This window comes from Mobula birostris, chromosome 11 (genome assembly GCF_030028105.1).
Source record: "Mobula birostris isolate sMobBir1 chromosome 11, sMobBir1.hap1, whole genome shotgun sequence".
NCBI lineage: Eukaryota > Metazoa > Chordata > Chondrichthyes > Myliobatiformes > Myliobatidae > Mobula > Mobula birostris.
In genome coordinates, this window is record NC_092380.1 from 69,826,195 (window position 1) to 69,845,463 (window position 19,269).

At 42.2% G+C, this 19,269-nt stretch overlaps 1 protein-coding gene across 6 annotated transcripts in view; it reads left to right on the top strand.

Annotated features, from left to right (window-relative positions):
• The first annotated feature begins 316 nt into the window (after nt 1-316).
• Nucleotides 317-19,269, top strand: part of abcc8 (ATP-binding cassette, sub-family C (CFTR/MRP), member 8) — a 178,115-nt gene continuing 159,162 nt past the window's right edge. For all 6 annotated transcript variants that reach the window (XM_072272452.1, XM_072272458.1, XM_072272457.1 and 3 more), the window contains exon 1: nt 317-627. In XM_072272452.1, the coding sequence (XP_072128553.1) occupies nt 607-627 (21 nt within the window). In that variant the 5' untranslated portion in view covers nt 317-606. The remainder of the gene's footprint in view (nt 628-19,269) is intronic.

Genomic DNA, 19,269 nt, shown 5'->3' on the forward strand with positions numbered 1-19,269 from the left:
GTTACGGGTCGCAAGTGTTTGGTGCGTTTCAGCGACTTGCTTCAGGGTGATTCGCAATGGTACAAGGTTGGCAGCCTTTCACCTGAAGCAAAAGGAACACACATTCGGTTAGCAAGTGTGACATCAAATCACTCAGCCGGGATCGTCCTTTAACGTCTCCACCTTGTTCCGTGCTCCTGACCGCCAGACATCCTACCGCGTTGATTAAACTTTAACCAATATGCAGCTGGCACTAAAAACTGGATATTTTTTCTTGGCTGTACGCTTAGATTAACATTTTTGAGTCACTTGCTTTTCATTCGAATCCGCAGTGCTTTGTTATCGAGACTCCAGTTACAACCTGAACCCACCCAGCCAGAACGATGGCGACGGAACGCGAGTCCGAGCGACTAAAAACACAATGGAAATAGAGGAATGTCGTTGGCGACCTGTTTTTGGAGAAAAGATGGAGTTTGGCTTTTAACAATGTAGGACATCACGGTGGCAAATCACACAATCCGAATCTATTCAGACCCCGCAGCCGGTCCTTTCCTACCGTCGAATGTGCTCGATTATCTTTGAAATGCTTTATGTCACAGCATTTAAAAGCTAATCCCAACGATAACAATGATAAAAAGATATAAAGAGGTAAGGTTAAAAAATATAATTTCAGAGTGTATTGCCACGCATAAGATGCCTTGTATCGCCGTTCATTGTGTACGTTTGATTTTCAGAAGTACCTTGCTTGGTATGTAATTACAAAATTAGCACAACATCCTCCCTTTAGTTACTGCGGGTGCTGCATCCGCATTAATGCCGCCAATGTTGCCTTTTGATGAGAATATTTGTACATTTTTTATTATTATATGACTGTCGTGTTTTAAAATGTCTCTGTTAAAGGTGAATCCTGAATTCAAGAGCTTGATAGGTGTTGGAGGAAAGTCAGTTCAACCCGGGCATTTTCCCCCCAAATTACTTTTCTGAACGGCTCTGAGTTGTCAACCTAGAAACCAACCGAATGAGAGAAGAGAAAGGGGCAGGTCCAGGGATGGGGACGTTGCAACTGAGAACTGAGGAAAGGTCAAAACTGGGATTAAACGCTGTGTTTTCAGATACCGAACACTACAAGCACCTTACAGAACGTAACACACATGGCATCAGACACGCTAGCAAGTGTACCACAGTTTACAGATTATTTTTTTCCAGAATACCCCTTGAAGGTATTTTTCCATTGTCGAAGTAGTTTTCCTGCAAAGCACGTGAAATAATGGGTACTAAACATTTTATTCTGTAACCTTCAACCATTGTTATACTTAAGTAAGATGAATACAGGTTTGATTACATAATCAATTCTATGCTGATAAAAATCGATGCATGTAGGTCAGCTGTTATAAATTGGGAAAAAAGAATTTACGCCAACAAGAACCTACACTTTCCGATTCATTTAGATTCGCGCAGTTGCTTTGTTCTGTGACAAAACTGCTATCTTGCGACTAGTCCTGAGCTCTGAACCCGGAAATATCACATGACCAAGGCTGCTTTGCGGTGAGTGAAATTTGAACAGGTCAGCTCAGGTTCTGTCAGTACTCTATTATTTGGCATGGATTTCAATAAGATGTCTATATCCTGACATCATATCTTTGAAATTGTTATTATTTTGACGGTCCATTTACATCCCCAAGAGGCAAAGGCGTAATAAGATAAGGGAGATGATGATACCAACTTGAAGCAGTGGTTCGACTGCAGGTACTTCCAGAAGATGCAGTAGCAGTCAAACGGTAACTGCTGACAAGCAAAGATCCAGCGGCTAGGAATCTGAAATAAAAACAGGACATGCTCAGCAAGTCAAGCAGCATTTTGTGGAGTGAAATACAGTTAATATTTTATTCAATGATTGTTAATTAGAACTAGTAATGTCAGCAATTAAATATGTTTTAAGTTACAGAGAGCAGTATTTATTGCTTTCCATGGAGATAGCTACCTTTTACTGCAGTAATTTACCCATTGTGCCATGAACAAATTTAACCAATTGCAGAATGTAATCAGTGTACCAAGCTACTTTCCTATTCAATGATTATAAAACCTCACTTTAAGAATCTGCCACTCTGCAGGAGTAAATTATGCACTCGTTTGAAAAACATTCAATTCGCCAAGCAACTTCCGCACAAAGTGTACTATAGGCCCTGAAACATACTCTTATAAAATAAGTTCATATTGTGTTTTTATCTGGGGTGGATATATTTGCCAGATATGAACTAAATATTGTATGCGTCAGAACTGAAAGTCAGATATTTTTAAGGTTAGTGATACTCTTGAGAGAGTAGTTTTCCTGCCTGTAGAAGAGAAATTGTCTAATAATGGATTAGAGTCTTCAGAGTTAAAAGCTGATTTCAGAGTTCAATCAATTAATTTCTTATTAAAGAGTCTGGCTTGATTTTACTGAAATAAATTATTGGTAAGTTAGCTGCTTCTGATTTTATTGGTGAATGGAGCAAGCAATGGGGCAGGGCAAATTAGTAAATGCTTTCGTAACTTGATGTCGTACAAACTTAGTCTCCTAGAACTCGGCAATTAGCTAGTACCATAAGAAATAAGTTAAATCTCACGTCCTCAACAGAACACTAATTTTTGAAGTGTCATCTAGAAGCTGTTTCCTTACAGTAGCAAGGAAAGTTTCTAAACAACACTGGCAGGCGAGACTGATGTTACAGGCAATAGAACAGACTAACTTCTCTGCTTGGAGTGGCGAGAGGCAATAGAAGAAAATTCATTTCATTTTGTTTCTAGAGATTATAGTGTAAACAATTAAATTACTGAAGTGATTTAATTTTATCATTGATAAATTTTGGTTGTCTTTTAATGCTTAAAAGTTTCTGGTAGCTGAAATTGTATTACATTATATGTTTTAATGCATGTTTTAATCAATGCATTCCTGCTTTTACAAAGTAGAAAATATTTCGCTATGATTTTTGTAAGGTTGGCTTAATGATGTCAAAAAGTAATGTTACATTGTTTGCTATGTAGCACTTTGAGTTTTCTTTCAAGGTTCTTACTTCAAGCTTATGGATAAAGGCAGTTTCTAAAATATAATTAATCTCTATCTGTCAACTGAAATTCAGATACTTGCATTTGGAAAGAAAATGTCACTTTTTCCACCTTACATCTGACTCCTTCAATATGTGGTGTAGATGTGATATCCTTTTGCTAAGGCAAACCTTCAGGATTGAGGATGACTTGCGTTAATCTTTGTTTTGTGGGTTCTGAGGCAACTGATGCTGTCAATATGGTAATGTAAAGCTTCTCCACATTTGGGGCAAGAGATGCTTGATGCAGTAAGCAAATAGTTATATTCGATAGTGTGCCAGTTCTATCATTTACACAGGGTTCTGTGAGATCTCAATGTATGGTCTCAAGGTTTGCAATGACATCACAAATGCTTCTTCTTCAGGGAAATTTTCATGGGCAGGGCTTAACCAGAATCAAGTGGTTTTACATTTTTGAAAGAGCCTTTACATATCCATGTACCTGTCCAAATTTCTCTTAAGCATTGAAATCAAGCTTGCATGAACTAAATTGTGCTAGCAATTCACTCCACACTCCTACAACCCTCTGAGCGAAGAAGTCTCCACTCACATTCTGTGTAAACTTTTCTCCTTTCACCCTTAAATCTTGACTTCTGGTTGTAGTCCCACCCAACCTCAGAGGAAAAAGCCTGCTTGCATTTATGCACCTCACAATTTTGTTTACCTCTATCAAATCGCTCAATCTTCTACATTCCAAGGAATAAAGTCCTTGAAAATTATCTTTGATAAATATCTTTTAAAATAATTAAACTGTGCCATTAGATGATATTTCTCAGTTTTCTTCTGTTTTAAGTCACTGTTCTGTTATGAAAGATTAAGCAAACTGAATGAACTGATCAGACTAAATATTTGAGAATGAAATAATATATAGGAAGGCAATATCTCCTCTTGCAAATGCCATTCCCCAAATTGTGCTTCATTTCTCCTGCCTGAGGCTGGGCAAGGCCTTTCACAGCATATTGTCCTGATTGACCTTTAGCTAAATGTTCAGCTCATTATTTTCTCCATCATCCAAGGCAACCTCTTCTTATCTTCATAAAATTACTCATTTCTGTACTACCTCCATTCATTTGCTACTGAAACAGTCACCATCATCTATATCACATCTGAGCTTATTTATTACAAAGATCTCCTGCCAGCCTCCCATCATACATGAGCTGTCAACTTCAGCTTATCCAAAACTCATTAGATTAAATCCGAGCATATAAATGTTTTTCACTCATCACCAAATGAGCTCAGTTACCTATGTGGGCTGTGGCAGAACAGTGCAAGTATCTTAAGATTCTCATTATTATTTTCAAAGTTCAAAATAAATTTATTATAAAGGTACACTTAAACAAATCTGAGATTCATTTTCGTGTGGGCGTATATGGTAAATTCAGGAAGCAATGAAAAACCGCAGCCAACAGGACAAACAACCAGTGTGCAAAGCCAATAAACTGTGCAAATATGAAAAATAAAACAATTATATGCAATAAATATTGAGGACATGTAATACAGAGTCCTTGAAAATGACTCTATAGGTTGTGGGAACAGTTCAGTGATGGGGCAAGTAAAGTTATCACCTCTGGTTCAAGAGCCTGATGGTGAGGAATAATAACTGTTCCTAAACCTAGATGGTGGGCAGAGGTGGGGCGGGGGTGCCTTTGATGATGGGTGCTGCTTTCCTGCGACAGTGCTCCATGTAGATGTGCTCAATGTTGGGGTGAGCTTTACCCATGATGTACAAGGCCATATCCACTACTTTTTGTAGGATTTTGCATTCAAGGGCACTGGTGTTTCCATGATGCAACCAGTCAATAAACTCTCCACCACACATCTATAGAAGTTTGTTAAAGTTTTGGATGCCAAATCTTCACAAACTTCTAAGGAAGTAGAGGCGCTGTTATGCTTTCTTCATAATTTCACTAACATGCAGGGCCCAAGACAGATCCTCTGAAATGATAACACTGAGGAATTTAACGTTACTGACCCTGTCCACCTCTGGTCCCTCGATGAGGACTGGCTCATGGACCTCTGATTTCCTTCCCCTGAAGTGGATAATCAACTGCTTGGTCTTGCTGATATTGAGTGAGAGATTGTTTTTATGGAACATTCAGCGGATTTTGCCTCCTATGTACTGATTTGCCACAACCGTTGCTTTGACCAGCAACAGTGGTGTTATCAACAAGTGTAAATGTGATATTGGAGCTGTACTTGGCCTCAGAGTCATAAGTATAAAGCGAGTAGAGCAGAGGGCTTAACATACAGCCTTGTAATGCACCTGTGCTGGTGAAGATTGTGGAGGAGATGTTGCCTATCCAAAACTGATTGGAGTCTGCAAGTGAGGAAATCAAGGATCCAATTGCACAAGAAAATATTGAGGCCAAGGTTTTGAAGCTTATTAATTAGTCTTGAGTGTTAAATATAGAGCTGCAGTTGATAAAGAACATCCTGATGTATGCATCTTTACTGTCCAGATGTTCCAGGATTGAGGGAAGTGCCAATGATATGGCATCTGCTATAGACCTCTTCTGCTGATAAGCAAATTGGAGTGAATCCAAGTTGCTTCTCAGGCAGGAGTTAATATGTGTCGTCACCAACCTCTCAAAGCACTTCATCGCAGTTGATGTACGGTAAATGCAACTGGATGTTAGTCATTGAGGCAGGCTACCACCCTGTTCAAATCCCTCCTTTCACTCCTTCTATAATCATTGACTTCATCCAGCTTTTTATTGACAATGAGCTCACAGTGCTTCAGCAATCCTGGTCAATTCATGTCTCTTCAATTCTCTCTTTCTCTCCTGCCCTCACTCCTTCTCTCTCTCCCACTGGTTATGTTTCTATGAGGGGTGATTGATAAGTTTGTGGCCTAAGGTAGAAGGAGTCAATTTTAGAAAACCTAGCACATTTATTTTTCCTACATTTACACATTTAGTCCAGCGGTCATGGAGCATACGGATCCCTTCTTTGTAGAGGTTGGCGTCTTGGACCTTCAGAAGTGGTCCACAGCAGGGGTGATTGATAAGTTTGTGGCCTAAAGTAGAAGGAGATGAGGAGAAACTTCAAACTTTCTGCATTTTCACTCAAAGAGTTGAACATGTAACATGTAACAAGGGCTGTATAACTCATCTCCTTCTACTCTAAGCCACGAACTTATCTATCACCCTTGCTGTGGACCACCTGGAGGTCCAGGACGCTCTCATTACATGCACGTATAGTTCAACTCTGAGTGATAATGCAGAAAGTTTGAAGTTAATAACTCATCTCCTTCTACCTTAGGCCACGAACTTATTAAGCACCCCTGCTGTGAACCACTTCTACAAAAAGGGATCCGTATGCTCCACGACTACTGGACGAAGTGTGTAAATGTAGGAGAGGACTATGTTGAAAAATAAATGTGCTAGGTTTTCTAAAACTGACTCCTTCTACCTTAGGCCACGAACTTATCAATCACCCCTCGTAACTCGAGAAACTACTCAAAAGAAAAACACACAAGCTGGGATATGTTTTGTCTTCTTTGTTTTTACTTTAGTGAGGTGCTCACATATGACGTGTTGGTGTAATGACATATGCTATTCATGTACTACTTACATATAGTCCACTATGAATTATGTAAACAAATAAATAATGCTTAATCAAGCTGTATATTCACAATATTATTCAAATATTATTGAAATATTAAATACATTACATTCCTCCCTGCTTAGCTATAAACTCCAACTCAAAATAGATTGTATCTCAACTCAGATATGTAATGTCTTGTTCTCTAGTTATGTGAGGGCTTCCGTTGGTCAGAATTGACAATGGATATTTCATCCTAGCTGTCTCAATATGCGAGGCTGGCCAGTATAATATGGAGAGCAAGCTGTTGCCCATGTAGCTATCTACCTCCCTCCACACATCTAATAAACCCAAAGAAACAGCAGAGACTGATACTGTTTGGTACCAACAGTGTCACAGGAGTGGCCAATCAACATTGAACTCCATGTAGGACTGCCTTAGGGACTCCAGCTCCAGATTGTTCCCTCAGGGTTTACTCCCGGTCTTCCCCATGAATAAGTATAGCTGCAAGGAAACAGAGATTGAGATCAGAGTTTTCCTTCTCCTAGATGAGCTGCCAACCACACCTACTGAGCCCCATCTGCCGGAAGGTGCCCGTGTGTGTGTGTGTGTGTGTGTGTGTGTGTGTGTGTGTATATACATACACACACACACAACAGAATGAGGCACCTTAGATATTTCATATAAAATTTGCTTTAAATGTCTATTTTTTTGTCTTCTACATTAGTGTGTCAGTAGAAAAGAGAAAATGCTAGACTTCCAAACAATTATTTTCCAAAAAATTAAATGTTACAGAGTAATTTTTGTATTTTGTCAAAGAAAGTAATCAAATTGACCATAAGACAAAGGAGCAGAAGTCAGCCATTCGGCCCATCGAGTCTGCTCCGCCATTTTATCATGAGCTGATCCGTTCTCCCATTTAGTCCCACTCCCCCGCCTTCTCACCATAACCTTTGATGCCCTGGCTACTCAGATACCTATCAATCTCTGCCTTAGGTACACCCAATGACTTGGCCTCCGCTGCCGTCCGTGGCAACAAATTCCATAGATTCACCACCCTCTGACTAAAAAAATTTCTTCGCATTTCCGTTCTGAATGGGCACCCTTCAGTCCTTAAGTCATGCCCTCTCATACTAGACTCCCCCATCATGGGAAACAACTTTGCCACATCCACTCTGTCCATGCCTTTCAACATTCAAAATCTTTCTATGAGGTCTCCCCTCATTCTTCTAAACTCCACGGAATACAGTCCAAGAGTGGACAAACGTTCCTCATATGTTAACCCTCTCATTCCCGAAATCTTTCTAGTGAACCTTCTCTGTACCTTCTCCAACGTCAGCACATCCTTTCTTAAATAAGGAGACCAAAACTGCCCACAATACTCCAAGTGAGGTCTCACCAGCGCCTTATAGAGCCTCAACATCACATCCCTGCTCCTATTCTCTATTCCTCTAGAAATTGCATTCGCCTTTTTCACTACTGACTCAACCTGGAGGTTAACTTTAAGGGTATCCTGTACAAGGACTCCCAAGTCCCGTTGCATCTGCCCGTTTATTTTTTCTGCCAAAGTGCATAACCATACACTTTCCAACATTGTACTTCATTTGCCACTTCTCTGCTCATTCTTCCAATCTATCCAAGTCTCTCTGCAGACTCTCTATTTCCTCAGCACTACCGGCCCCTCCACCTATCTTCGTATTGTCAGCAAACTTAGCCACAAAGCCATCTATTCCATAATCCAAATCGTTGATGTACAATGTTAAAAGAAGCGGCCCCAACATGGACCCCTGTGGAACACCACTGGTAACCGGCAGCCAACCAGAATAGGATCCCTTTATTCCCACTCTCTGTTTCCTGCCAATCAGCCAACGCTCTATCCACGTATGTAACTTCCCCGTAATTCCATGGGCTCTTATCTTGTTAAGTAGCCTCACGTGTGGCACCTTGACAAAGGCCTTCTGAAAATTCAAATATACAACATCCACTGCATCTCCCTTGTCTAGTCTACTGGTAATTTCCTCAAAAAATTGTAATAGGTTTGTCAGGCAGGATTTTCCTTTAAGGAATCCATGGTGAGTTCTGCCTATATTGTCATATGCCTCCAGGTACTCTGTAACCTCATCCTTGGCAATTGACTCCAACAACTTCCCAACCACCAATGTCAAGCTAACAGATCTATAATTTCCTTTTTGCTTCCTTGCCCTCTTCTTAAATAGCAGAGTGACATCTGCAATCTTCCAGTCCTCCAGAACCATGCCAGAATCTATCGACTTTTGAAAGATCATCGCTAATGCCTCCGCAATCTCCACAGCTACTTCCTTCAGAACACGCGGGCGCATTCCATCTGGTCTGGGAGATTTATCTACCCTTAGACTATTCAGCTTCCTGAGTACTTTCTCTGTCGTAATTGTGACTACGCACACTTCTCTTCCCTGCCACCCTTGAGTGTCCGGTATACTGCTGATGTCTTCCTCAGTGAAGACTGATGCAAAATACTCGTTCTGTTCCTCTGCCATCTCCTTATCTCCCATTACAATTTCTCCAGCATCATTTTCTATTGGTCCTATATCTACTGTCACCTGTCTTTTACTCTTTATATACTTGAAAAAGCTTTTAGTATCCTCTTTGATATTATTTGCTGGCTTCCTTTCATAGTTAATCTTTTCCCTCTTAATGACCTTCTTGGTTTCCTTTTGTAAGGTTTTAAAAACTTCCCAATCCTCTGTCTTCCCACTAATTTTTGCTTCCTTGTATGCCCCTTCCTTTGCTTTAACTTTGGCTTTGACTTCTCTTGTCAACCATGGTTGCATCCTTTTTCCACTCGAAAATTTCTTCTTTTTTGGAATATACCTGTCTTGCACCTTCCTCACTTCTCAGATAAACTCCAGCCACTGCTGCTCTGCTGTCTTTCCCACTGGTGTCCCTTTCCAGTCAACTATGGTCAGTTCCTCTCTCATGCCACTGTAATTTGCTTTACTCCACTGAAATACCGACGCAGCAGATTTCGGCTTCTCTTTTTCAAATTTCACAGTGAACTCAATCATGATATGATCACTGCTTCCTAAGGGTTCCTTCACCTCAATCTCTCTAATCACCTCCGGTTCATTACACAATACCCAATCCAGTACAGCCGATCCCCTAGTGGGCTCAACAATAAGCTGTTCTAAAAAGCCATCTCGCAGACATTCTACAAATTCTCTCTCTTGAGATCCAGTGCCGACCTGATTTTCCCAATCCACTCGCATGTTAAAATCCCCTACAATTATCATAACACTGCCCTTCTGACAAGCCTTTTCTATTTCCTGTTGTAATTTGTAGTCCACATCCTTGCAGCTGTTTGGAGGCCTATAAATAACTGCCATCAGGTTCCTTTTACCCCTGCTATCTCTTAGCTCAACCCATAATGATTCTGCACCTTCCGATCCTATATCACCTCTTTCTAATGATTTAATATCATTTCTTACCAATAAAGCGACGCCTCCCCCTCTGCCTATCTTCCTATCCTTCCGATACACCGTGTATCCTTGGATGTTCAACTCCCAGAGACATGCATCCTTTAGCCACGTCTCAGTGATGGCTACAATATCATACCTGCCAATCTGTAGCTGTACGACAAGATCATCCACCCTATTCCTAATGCTGCGTGCATTAAAGTATAACACCTTAAGACCAGTATTTGATACTTTTCGGTTTGATTTCACTGCAACTTTATTGCACTGCGACTTATCCCAATGGCTACAAAATTGCCCCATCACCTGCCTGTCTTTCCTGAAATCTTTACTGTTCACTATCATAGATTTATTTCTGTTTTCCCCTTCCTCTGCTCTGTCATTCCAGTTCCCATCCCCCTGCCAAATTAGTTTAGACCCTCCCTAACAGCTCTATTAAACTTTCCCGCCAGGATATTGGTCCCCTTCGGGTTCAGGTGTAACCCGTCCTTTTTGAACAGGTTATACTTCCCCCAGAAGAGATCCCAATTATCCAAGAATCTGAAGCCCTGCCCCCTGCACCAGTCTCTCAGTCACGCATTCATCTGCCTGATCCTACTATTCGTGCCCTCGCTAGCACGTTTCACAGGTAGCAATCCCGAGATTACTATGCTGGAGGTCCTGCTTCTCAGCTTCCTTCCTAACTCCTGGAAATCTCTCTTCAGGACCTCCTCCTTTGTCTTATCTATGTCATTGGTACCAACATGTACCAAGACAACTGGCTGTTCACCCTCCCCCTTCAAGATATTCAAGACCTGATCCGAGACATCCCGTACCCTGGCACCTGGGAGGCAACACACCATGCGGGTGTCTTTATCAGGCTCACAGAATCTCCTGTCCATTCCCCTGACTATGGAATCCCCTACGACTACCGCATTTCGCTTCTCCCTCCTTCTCTCCTGCACAAATTGGGTAAAGGACAGCCAAACTAAAAGGTGAGCTGATGTGACGGTTTAATCTTTCAATCACCAATCCTTATGCCATGGCAAGAGTGAGCATAGCGACAAGAAAAAAGATGGTCATCCTGTATCAGCAAGGTCTCTGCCAAGCAGAAATTTTGTGTTAGGCAGGAGTTTCAAGAAGTGCTGTCCAAGCTCTTCTGAAGAAGCACAAAGAAACGAGGAAGTTTGAGGACGAGGAAAAAATTGGTCAGCCACGAAGACTGAGCACAGCAGATGAGAGATACATCCAAATGGCATGCCTTCTAAACCAGAAGAAGTCCAGCACTACACTCAGCTGTAAATCTACAGAAACCACTCGAACTCAAGCAGACCCCTCCTGTCAGAAATCTTGGCAGAAGTGGTCTTCATGGAAGAGTTGCTGCCAACAAACCATTCCTCCAAAGTAGAAACAAAGCCAAGAGACTCGCCTACGCACAAAAACATAAGTACTGGGGTACTGAACAATGGCAGCAAGTGCTCTGGAATGATGAGTCAGAATTTGAAATTTTTGGCTTAAACAGGAAGCAGTTTTTTCATAGTAGAGTTGGAGAGTGCTACATGGATGAATATCTGCAGCCAACCTTGAAACACAACAGTGGTTCCCTGCAAGCTTTAGGCTGCACTTCTGCAAATGGAGTTGGTGATTTGGTCAAAATTAATGGAATCCTCAATGCTAAGAAGTACAAGCAGGTTCTTATCCATCACGCAATACCATCCCGGAGGAGTCTGATCAGATCCGACTTCTTTCTGCTGCAGGACCATAACCCCAAACACACAGCCAAGGAGATAAAGAACTACCTTCAGTGAAAAGAAGAACAAGGAGTTCTGCAACAGATGGTATGGTCTCCACAGAGCCCTGATCTTAATATCATTGAGGCTGTCTGGGATTACCTGAAGACAGAGATGCAAGTGAGACAGCCAAATTCTGTAGAAGAACTATTCCAAGTTCTCCAAGATGGAATAACCTACTGCACAATTTTCTTATAAAACTGCTCATGAGCGTACCTAAGAGAATTGATGCAGTTTTCAAGGAAAAGGGTAGTCACATCAAGTATTGATTTGATTTAGTTTGTTACTGTTTGCTGCTCTTTTAAGTAAATGATTTGATATTTAGAAACTTTTCATTTCATTATTTTTAAAAGCATCTTCACTTTACATAATTTTTACATGTGCTTAAGACTTTTGCACAGTACTGTATGTATGTTAAAATATATATATAGAGAGAATATACTATATAATACAACTAGTATATAAACATCCCCAACACAGTAAATTTCAAATTATCCCATTCAAGCCTCAAGATTTAATTGTTGTGGAAGATTTCTTACTCTTGTGGGATAAAGTCTTTCCTGACAAGCGGGGTGGGAGGTGGTGGTCACTCTGCTTAGCAGCTGAGAGTTGTGTCTGTGATACAATCTCAGGTTCTGGGGCCTCCTCTGGGGTAGTTGTAGCAGTTGACTCTGGGCCTGCTGGAAGTGGGTCTGACAGCTCTGAATTTTTTTCTTCTCTTACATTTGACTGCTTTCTTCAACTGACAAATGCGTCATTTCCAGGTGGCATCAGTCCATTGTGTAGGAGAGTGGTCCAATTCTGTCCGTTTCTTTTCCTATCCACTTTTGATCATTTCTGTAGTTCCTCGCCAGGACTGAAATATCAAACCTCCTTGTTTGAGGAGCTCTCAATTTGTCTCAGCTGTTTGTCCTGCACACTCCTTCTGAGATTGGGTTTGAGGAGATCCAAGCATGAGTGCAGGGTAAAATCTAGGAACAGCATAGCTCTTGAGTTGTTGGTTGTAGAGCGTACTGCATTGTGATATGCAAGGAGAAAGTTGGTGAGCTACTGATTCAGTGTTAGAATAGTGTGTTCTGTTGACATTGCTCGTAGTGCATGCTTTAGCCTCTGGACAAACCATTCCGCTAAGCCGTCTGTAGCTGGGTGGTGTGATGCAGGTGTAAGAATATTTAAGAATGACTGAAACTGTTCCACCACAAACTATAGTCGATTGTCACTGACTATGTGTTCTGGACACGAGTCCTTGCAAAGTAGCTTCTCAACACATCAACAGTGTGCGAACCTGTAGTGGAGACTATTGGGAACACTTCTGGCCACTTTGTAGTTGTATCCACTACTACTAAGAAATTTGTAGCCATGAATGGTCTGGCAAAATCCACATGAACCCTCTGCCATGGCAATGCAGGCCATTCCCAGGAATGGAGAGACATTGCTCTTGGTATCTTCAGGATGTTTTGGCATTCTGAAGAGTGCACGGCCAGCTGATCGATCTGCTGATCTATCACAGTCCACCAGACAGAACTTTGAGCCAATGACTTCACTTTAACCACACCCAGGTGACCAGCATGTAGATCCCCCAACTCTTTAGCTCTCAGCTTGGATGGCACAACAACTCTCAATACCGTATTAGGCAACTCCCATCAAGGACAGGTTCAGCCTGGCGCTAGTAAAAAATGGGGGAATGGGGGAACTGGGAACTCTGATGCAGATCCAGCCAATCTGAGTTGCCTGAGACAAAGTGGGGTCTTTTCTAGTTTCCCTTTTGATCATCTCAGCCATAATAGGGAGACTCTCATTTTGTATTAGCGAGAATATGTCGAGGAGTGTCCTTCTTTGTAAATTTTTCAGGTATTTCCTTTTCCAAGGGTAAACAGGACAATCCATCAGCAGTTCCATGATTAGTTGTCCTCTTGAATTTTAATCTTGTATTGTGTCCTCCAAGAAACAGAGCCCATATTTGCATCTGTGCTGCTGTGTTAGTGGAACACCCTTCTGTAGATTGAAAATGGGCACCAGTGATGATCACTGATGACGGTAAACTCTCTCATAAAAGTACTAGTTGAAATGTTTTACACCCCAAACCAGACTCAAGGTCTCTCTGTCAATCTGTGCGTAATTTTTCTCTGCAGCGGTAGGGAAACATGATGCAAAGGTAATGGAGTGTTCACTTCCATCACTCATAACATGTGATATGACTGCACCTCTACCATAAAGTAAGGCATCACAGGCAAGCATCACTAGATTGTGGATCATAATGTGTAGGTACAGTGTCTGACATCACCATTTCCTTCACTGTATGGAAAGCCACCTCACACTGCTTTGTCCATTGCCATTTGTTCCCCTTTATCATAATGAGTTCAAGAGAAGGAGCACAGTAGCCAGGTTTGACAGGAGCCTGTTACAGTAATCGACAAATTCTAAAAAGGACCACAACTGTGATACATCCTTTGACCCTGGGGCATCCACCACTGCTTGAATTTTCTCAACACTCTTGTGCATCAATGATGCTTGGTTTAAAGAATTTACGCTTGTTGCATCGTGTTCTGAGACCATAAAATTCTAAACATTTTAATACTGTCTTGAGACTTTGGAGATGTTACTTGTCATCCTCACAATTATGTCATCCTGTTAACACTGGTTGCCTGAGCAGCCTGGAAGCACCTGGTCGGTAGCTTTCTGACAGAGTGTAGGTGCAGATGCTGCTCCTAAAATAAGCCAATTATAGGGATAAAGCCCTTTGAGTTTATGGTGACGAAACACTTTGGATATCTGTAGGTAGGCCTCAGGGAAATCCACTTTTCTGAAATCTTTTCCTCCGGAGAGGTTTGTAAAGATATTCTCCATCCTGGGCAGAAGTAACCTGAGTTACTTTCAGTATTGGGTTGACGGTGACCTTAAACTCACCACATATCCCAACAGACCGATCATTCTTGGCTACTGTGACCCCTGGCATTGCCCATAGGTTCCACTGGACTTTGACAGGATTTCCTTCAGCCTCCATGTGATCTAGCTCACTGGCCACTCTTATCATGGATGGTATAAAGAACCAGGTGGGCTTGTAAAACACAGGCATGGCAGTTTCACTTAACACTATTTTACCCTTGAAATGTTTGAGTTTTCCAATGCCATCCTTGATACTGCTGTGGCATCATCAAGAATCTTTCTTAATTTGCTTTTAGTTGAATCTATTGCAGGGGATGTGTCATGAAAACGATAGATAGATCTCCAAGCAAGTTGTAGTTGTCTCATCCAATCATGCCCCCATAATGCTGCCCTCCTGTTTTTACCACATACAAACCCAATGTGGCTTGTTGGTTGTTGTATTTTGCTGCTACAAATGTCATTCCCATGGGAGTTACCTTTTCTCCAGTTTAAGTTCTAGCAAGCTTTAGTACAGCATTTTTGACATGCCATTCAACCTCATTTTGTGGAATAACTGAAACTGCTGAGCCAATGTCCAATTCTATTTTAATTAATTTGCCATTCACTTCTTGTGTAATCCATATTGTCTGTCTTCTGTTTGTTTTCCCATTGCAAATCACATTGTAAAGAGTGCCCAGTCCTGTTTTACTCTCATCATTGTCAGGGATTTTTCATCAGCAACATGTAGGTTAGTGCTCTTTTTGAAACTGCTACTTGGCTTTTTATCTTTTTACCTTCCCTGTGCAGTCCATTTTGTCCAACATGCTCGTTGTTTGTGTCCTACTTTGTTGTATTTGCCTTTAAACCTGCATTGGTCTGATGTATGTGAGCCCTGCCACAATGGTAACCCCATTTGTTTATCTAGGCAGCTTTCTAGTTAGAAGTTGTAATTTTGGTCATGCTGACTTTAATTTCTGGCTGCAACTTGATTGTGAGTCTGTCTGCTGTTTCCATTGATACAGCTATTTCAACTGCTCTTTTAGATGTAATTTCTGCTTCAGATAGGAGGCATTTTTGAATGCTTCCTTGTAAGATTCCTCAAACTAAATGATTTCTCAGTGTGTTGTGTATTTAATATTTCAGTAATATTTGAGTAATCTTGTATGTATATTGTTTAATTAAACATTCTTGTTCCTTTCAATAAATCATTATTCTTCAGATGTATAAACACATGAATTGCATACATCATCATGCTACCACATGATATATGTGTGCCTTGCAAACTTGAAGTTAGACCATATTTCAAAATACCATGTCTTCCTTTGAATTAGTTTAATGTTTTCAAGTTACAAAACATAACACAGTGTATCATTGAGCCAATCGAGCCATTACAATCTCTTAAATTCAGCCACATAAGCTGAAATGGACTCCATCTCCTTTTGATTCCGCTTATAAAACCTGAAGTGTTCCGCAATCAACAATGGCTTCAGTTCCAAATGTTCCTGCATTACATTCACAATGTTGACAAAGTTCATTTCTGCTTGTTTGGTTGGAGCACTTGATCTTCTAAGCAAACTTGTTGCTTTTCCACCTATTGCATTCAGTAACACTGGCTCTTGCTTTTTATTGGGGATATCATTTGCTTCAAAATACTGCTCAAATCAACCAGGATACATCATCCAGTTATCTGTTGTGCAATCGAACATGTCTGTCTCCCTGATGTTAACAGCTTTTCTGCTCTTCTTTGTTTATTTTTTTTAATCATCTGGTACTCACTGTTTGTGAATGCATAAATTTTCTGACTCGACCTTTTCTCTCCCCTTCCAAAGATAAAGCATGCTGTGCTTTTTCCTAAACTCGAACATTTCTTTCTCTCTGCCCTTTTGAAGAAAATAAACGCACTGAGCTTCAACAGGTAGGTGGACATCATGGATTTGTTTTAAAACTTCCTCATCGCCACTGTTATGTTTTGTAACTCCAAAAACTAATCGAAAGAAAAACACAGGAGAAATGTTTTCTCGGCCTGAAACGTCGACTGCACCTCTTCCTACAGATGCTGCCTGGCCTGCTGCGTTCACCAGCAACTTTGATGTGTGTTGCTTGAATTTCCAGCATCTGCAGAATTCCTGTTGTTTGCGGAGAAATGTTTTGTCCACTTCGTTTTCACTTTAGTCAGGTGCTAACCTATGACATGATGGTATAATGATGTATGCCATTCACAAACTTTTCAAAAATGACCCACAACGAATTATGTAAACAAAGATTCCTTAATCTGTTTATTTAAAATACTACTCAAATATTATTGAAATATTAAATACACCACAGCACACTCAAACTCTCTAGCCCTCTCTCTCGCTTCCTCTTTCTCTCTTTATCTCTATCCCCTCTCTGTCTCTATCTCTATCCCCCTCTCTGTCTCTATCCCCTCTCTCTCTATCCCTCTCTCTCTATCCCCTCTCTCTCTATCCCTCTCTCTCTATCCCTCTCTCTCTATCCCTCTCTCTCTATCCCTCTCTCTCTATCCCTCTCTCTCTATCCCCTCTCTCTCTATCCCCTCTCTCTCTATCTCCTCTCTCTCCATCCTCTCTCTCTATCCCCCCTCTCTCTCTATCCCCCCTCTCTCTCTATCCCCCCTCTCTCTCTATCCCCCCTCTCTCTCTATCCCCCTCTCTCAATCCCCTCTCTCTCTCTATCCCCTGTCTCTCTATCCCCTCTCTCTTTATCCCCTCTCTCTTTCTATCCCCTCTCTCTCTGTCCCTCTCTCTCTATCCCTCTCTCTCTATCTCCTCTCTCTATCCCTCTCTCTCTATCCCCTCTCTCTCTGTCCCTTCTATCTCTGTCCCCTCTATCGCTATCCTCTCTCTCTCTATCCCTCTCTCTCTCTATCCCCCTCTCTCTATCCCCTCTCTCTCTCTATCCTCTCTCTCTCTATCCCCTCTCTCTTTCTATCCCCTCTCTCTCTCTATCCCCCCTCTCTATCCCTCTCTCTATCCCTCTCTCTATCCCTCTCTCTATCCCTCTCTCTATTCCCCCTCTCTATCCCCCCTCTCTATCCCCCCTCTCTATCCCCCTCTCTATCCCCCTCTCTATCCCCCCTCTCGCTATCCCCCCTCTCGCTATCCCCCCTCTCACTATCCTCCTTCTCTCTATCCCCCCTCTCTATCCCACCCTCTATCACCCAGCCCCCTCTTTCCAACTCTTCCCCTTCCTCTCCCCACCCTCTCTCTCGCACCTTCTCTCTCTCTCTCGCACTATCTCTCTCTCTCATGCCCCTCCCTCCCTCTGGCACCCCCCTCCCTCTCTCTCATGCCCCATTTCCCTCTCTCTCGCGACCCCTCTCCCTCTCTGTTGCACGCCCTCTCTCCCTCTCTGTCGCATGCCCCTCTCTCTCTCTCTCTCTCACATGCCCTCTATCTCTTGCGCACCCACCTCTCTCTCTCTCTCACATGCCCTCTTTCTCTCTCACGCACCCTCTTTCTCTCTCACACGCCCTCTTTCTCTCTCACGTGCCCTCTCTCTCTCACGAGCCCCTCTCTCTTTCATGCCCCCTCTCTCTCTCGTGTCCCCTCTCTCTCTCGTATCCCCTCTCTCTCTCTCTCGCGTGCCCTCTCTCTCGCGTGCCTTCTCTCTCGCCCTCTCTCTTTCTCGCCCTCTCTCTCTCTCTCGCGCCCTCTCCCTCTCTCGCCCCCTCTCCATCTCTCTCTCTCTCGTGCCCCCCACCTCTCTCCCCCTCTCGCGCCATCCCCTCCCTCTCCCCCTCTCGTGCCATCCCCTCCCTCTCCCCCTCTCGTGCCATGTCCCCCTCCCTCTCTCCCCCTCTCGCGCCGTGTCCCCCTTCCTCTCTCCCCCTCTCGCGCCCTGTCCCCTTCCCTCTCTCCCCCTCTCACGCCCTGTCCCTCCTCCCTCTCTCCCCCTCTCGCGCCCTGTCCCCCTCCGTCTCTCCCTCTCTCACGCCCTGTCCCCTCCCTCTCTCTCTCTCTCGCCTTCCCCCACTCTCTCTCATTCTCTCTCTGTCTCTTGCCCTCCCTCTCTCTCTCCCCTCCCTCCCCCACTCTTTCTCTCTCTCCCTCTCTGCTTTGATAATGTTTTCTAAAATCATAGCGAACTGTCATCATGGCTTTGTACAAATTCATGTTGTTTAAATGCAACTCCCAAAGGAAAGATATATAAAATTCCCGGAAGAGCATAATATGGAACTTCATTTAAATTTAATTGGATATTGGACGCTGCATTTATATGTAAATAAAACCTTTTATATTCTGAATGATCATGTCTGCACTTTCTCAGTCCACACAATTATTTCCAGAATATGTTGTTAAATTATCATGTACTGATGCTTACCTTTCCCATAATGTCATTTCAACTATTTCTGATTCTATCACAAGAGTAGCTGTCAGACTGAAATGTAAATGTAAGTTGGTCATTTTGCCAACATTATTGCTTGCTACATTATGAAATTGTTACACTGTAATTGCTCAATCTTTGCTACTGCTTTCATTAAGCATGTATTTCAGAAAGGTCATGACTTCATACAAAAAATGTACAATACAATTCATATTACTGTCAAGTTTAATGTTACCT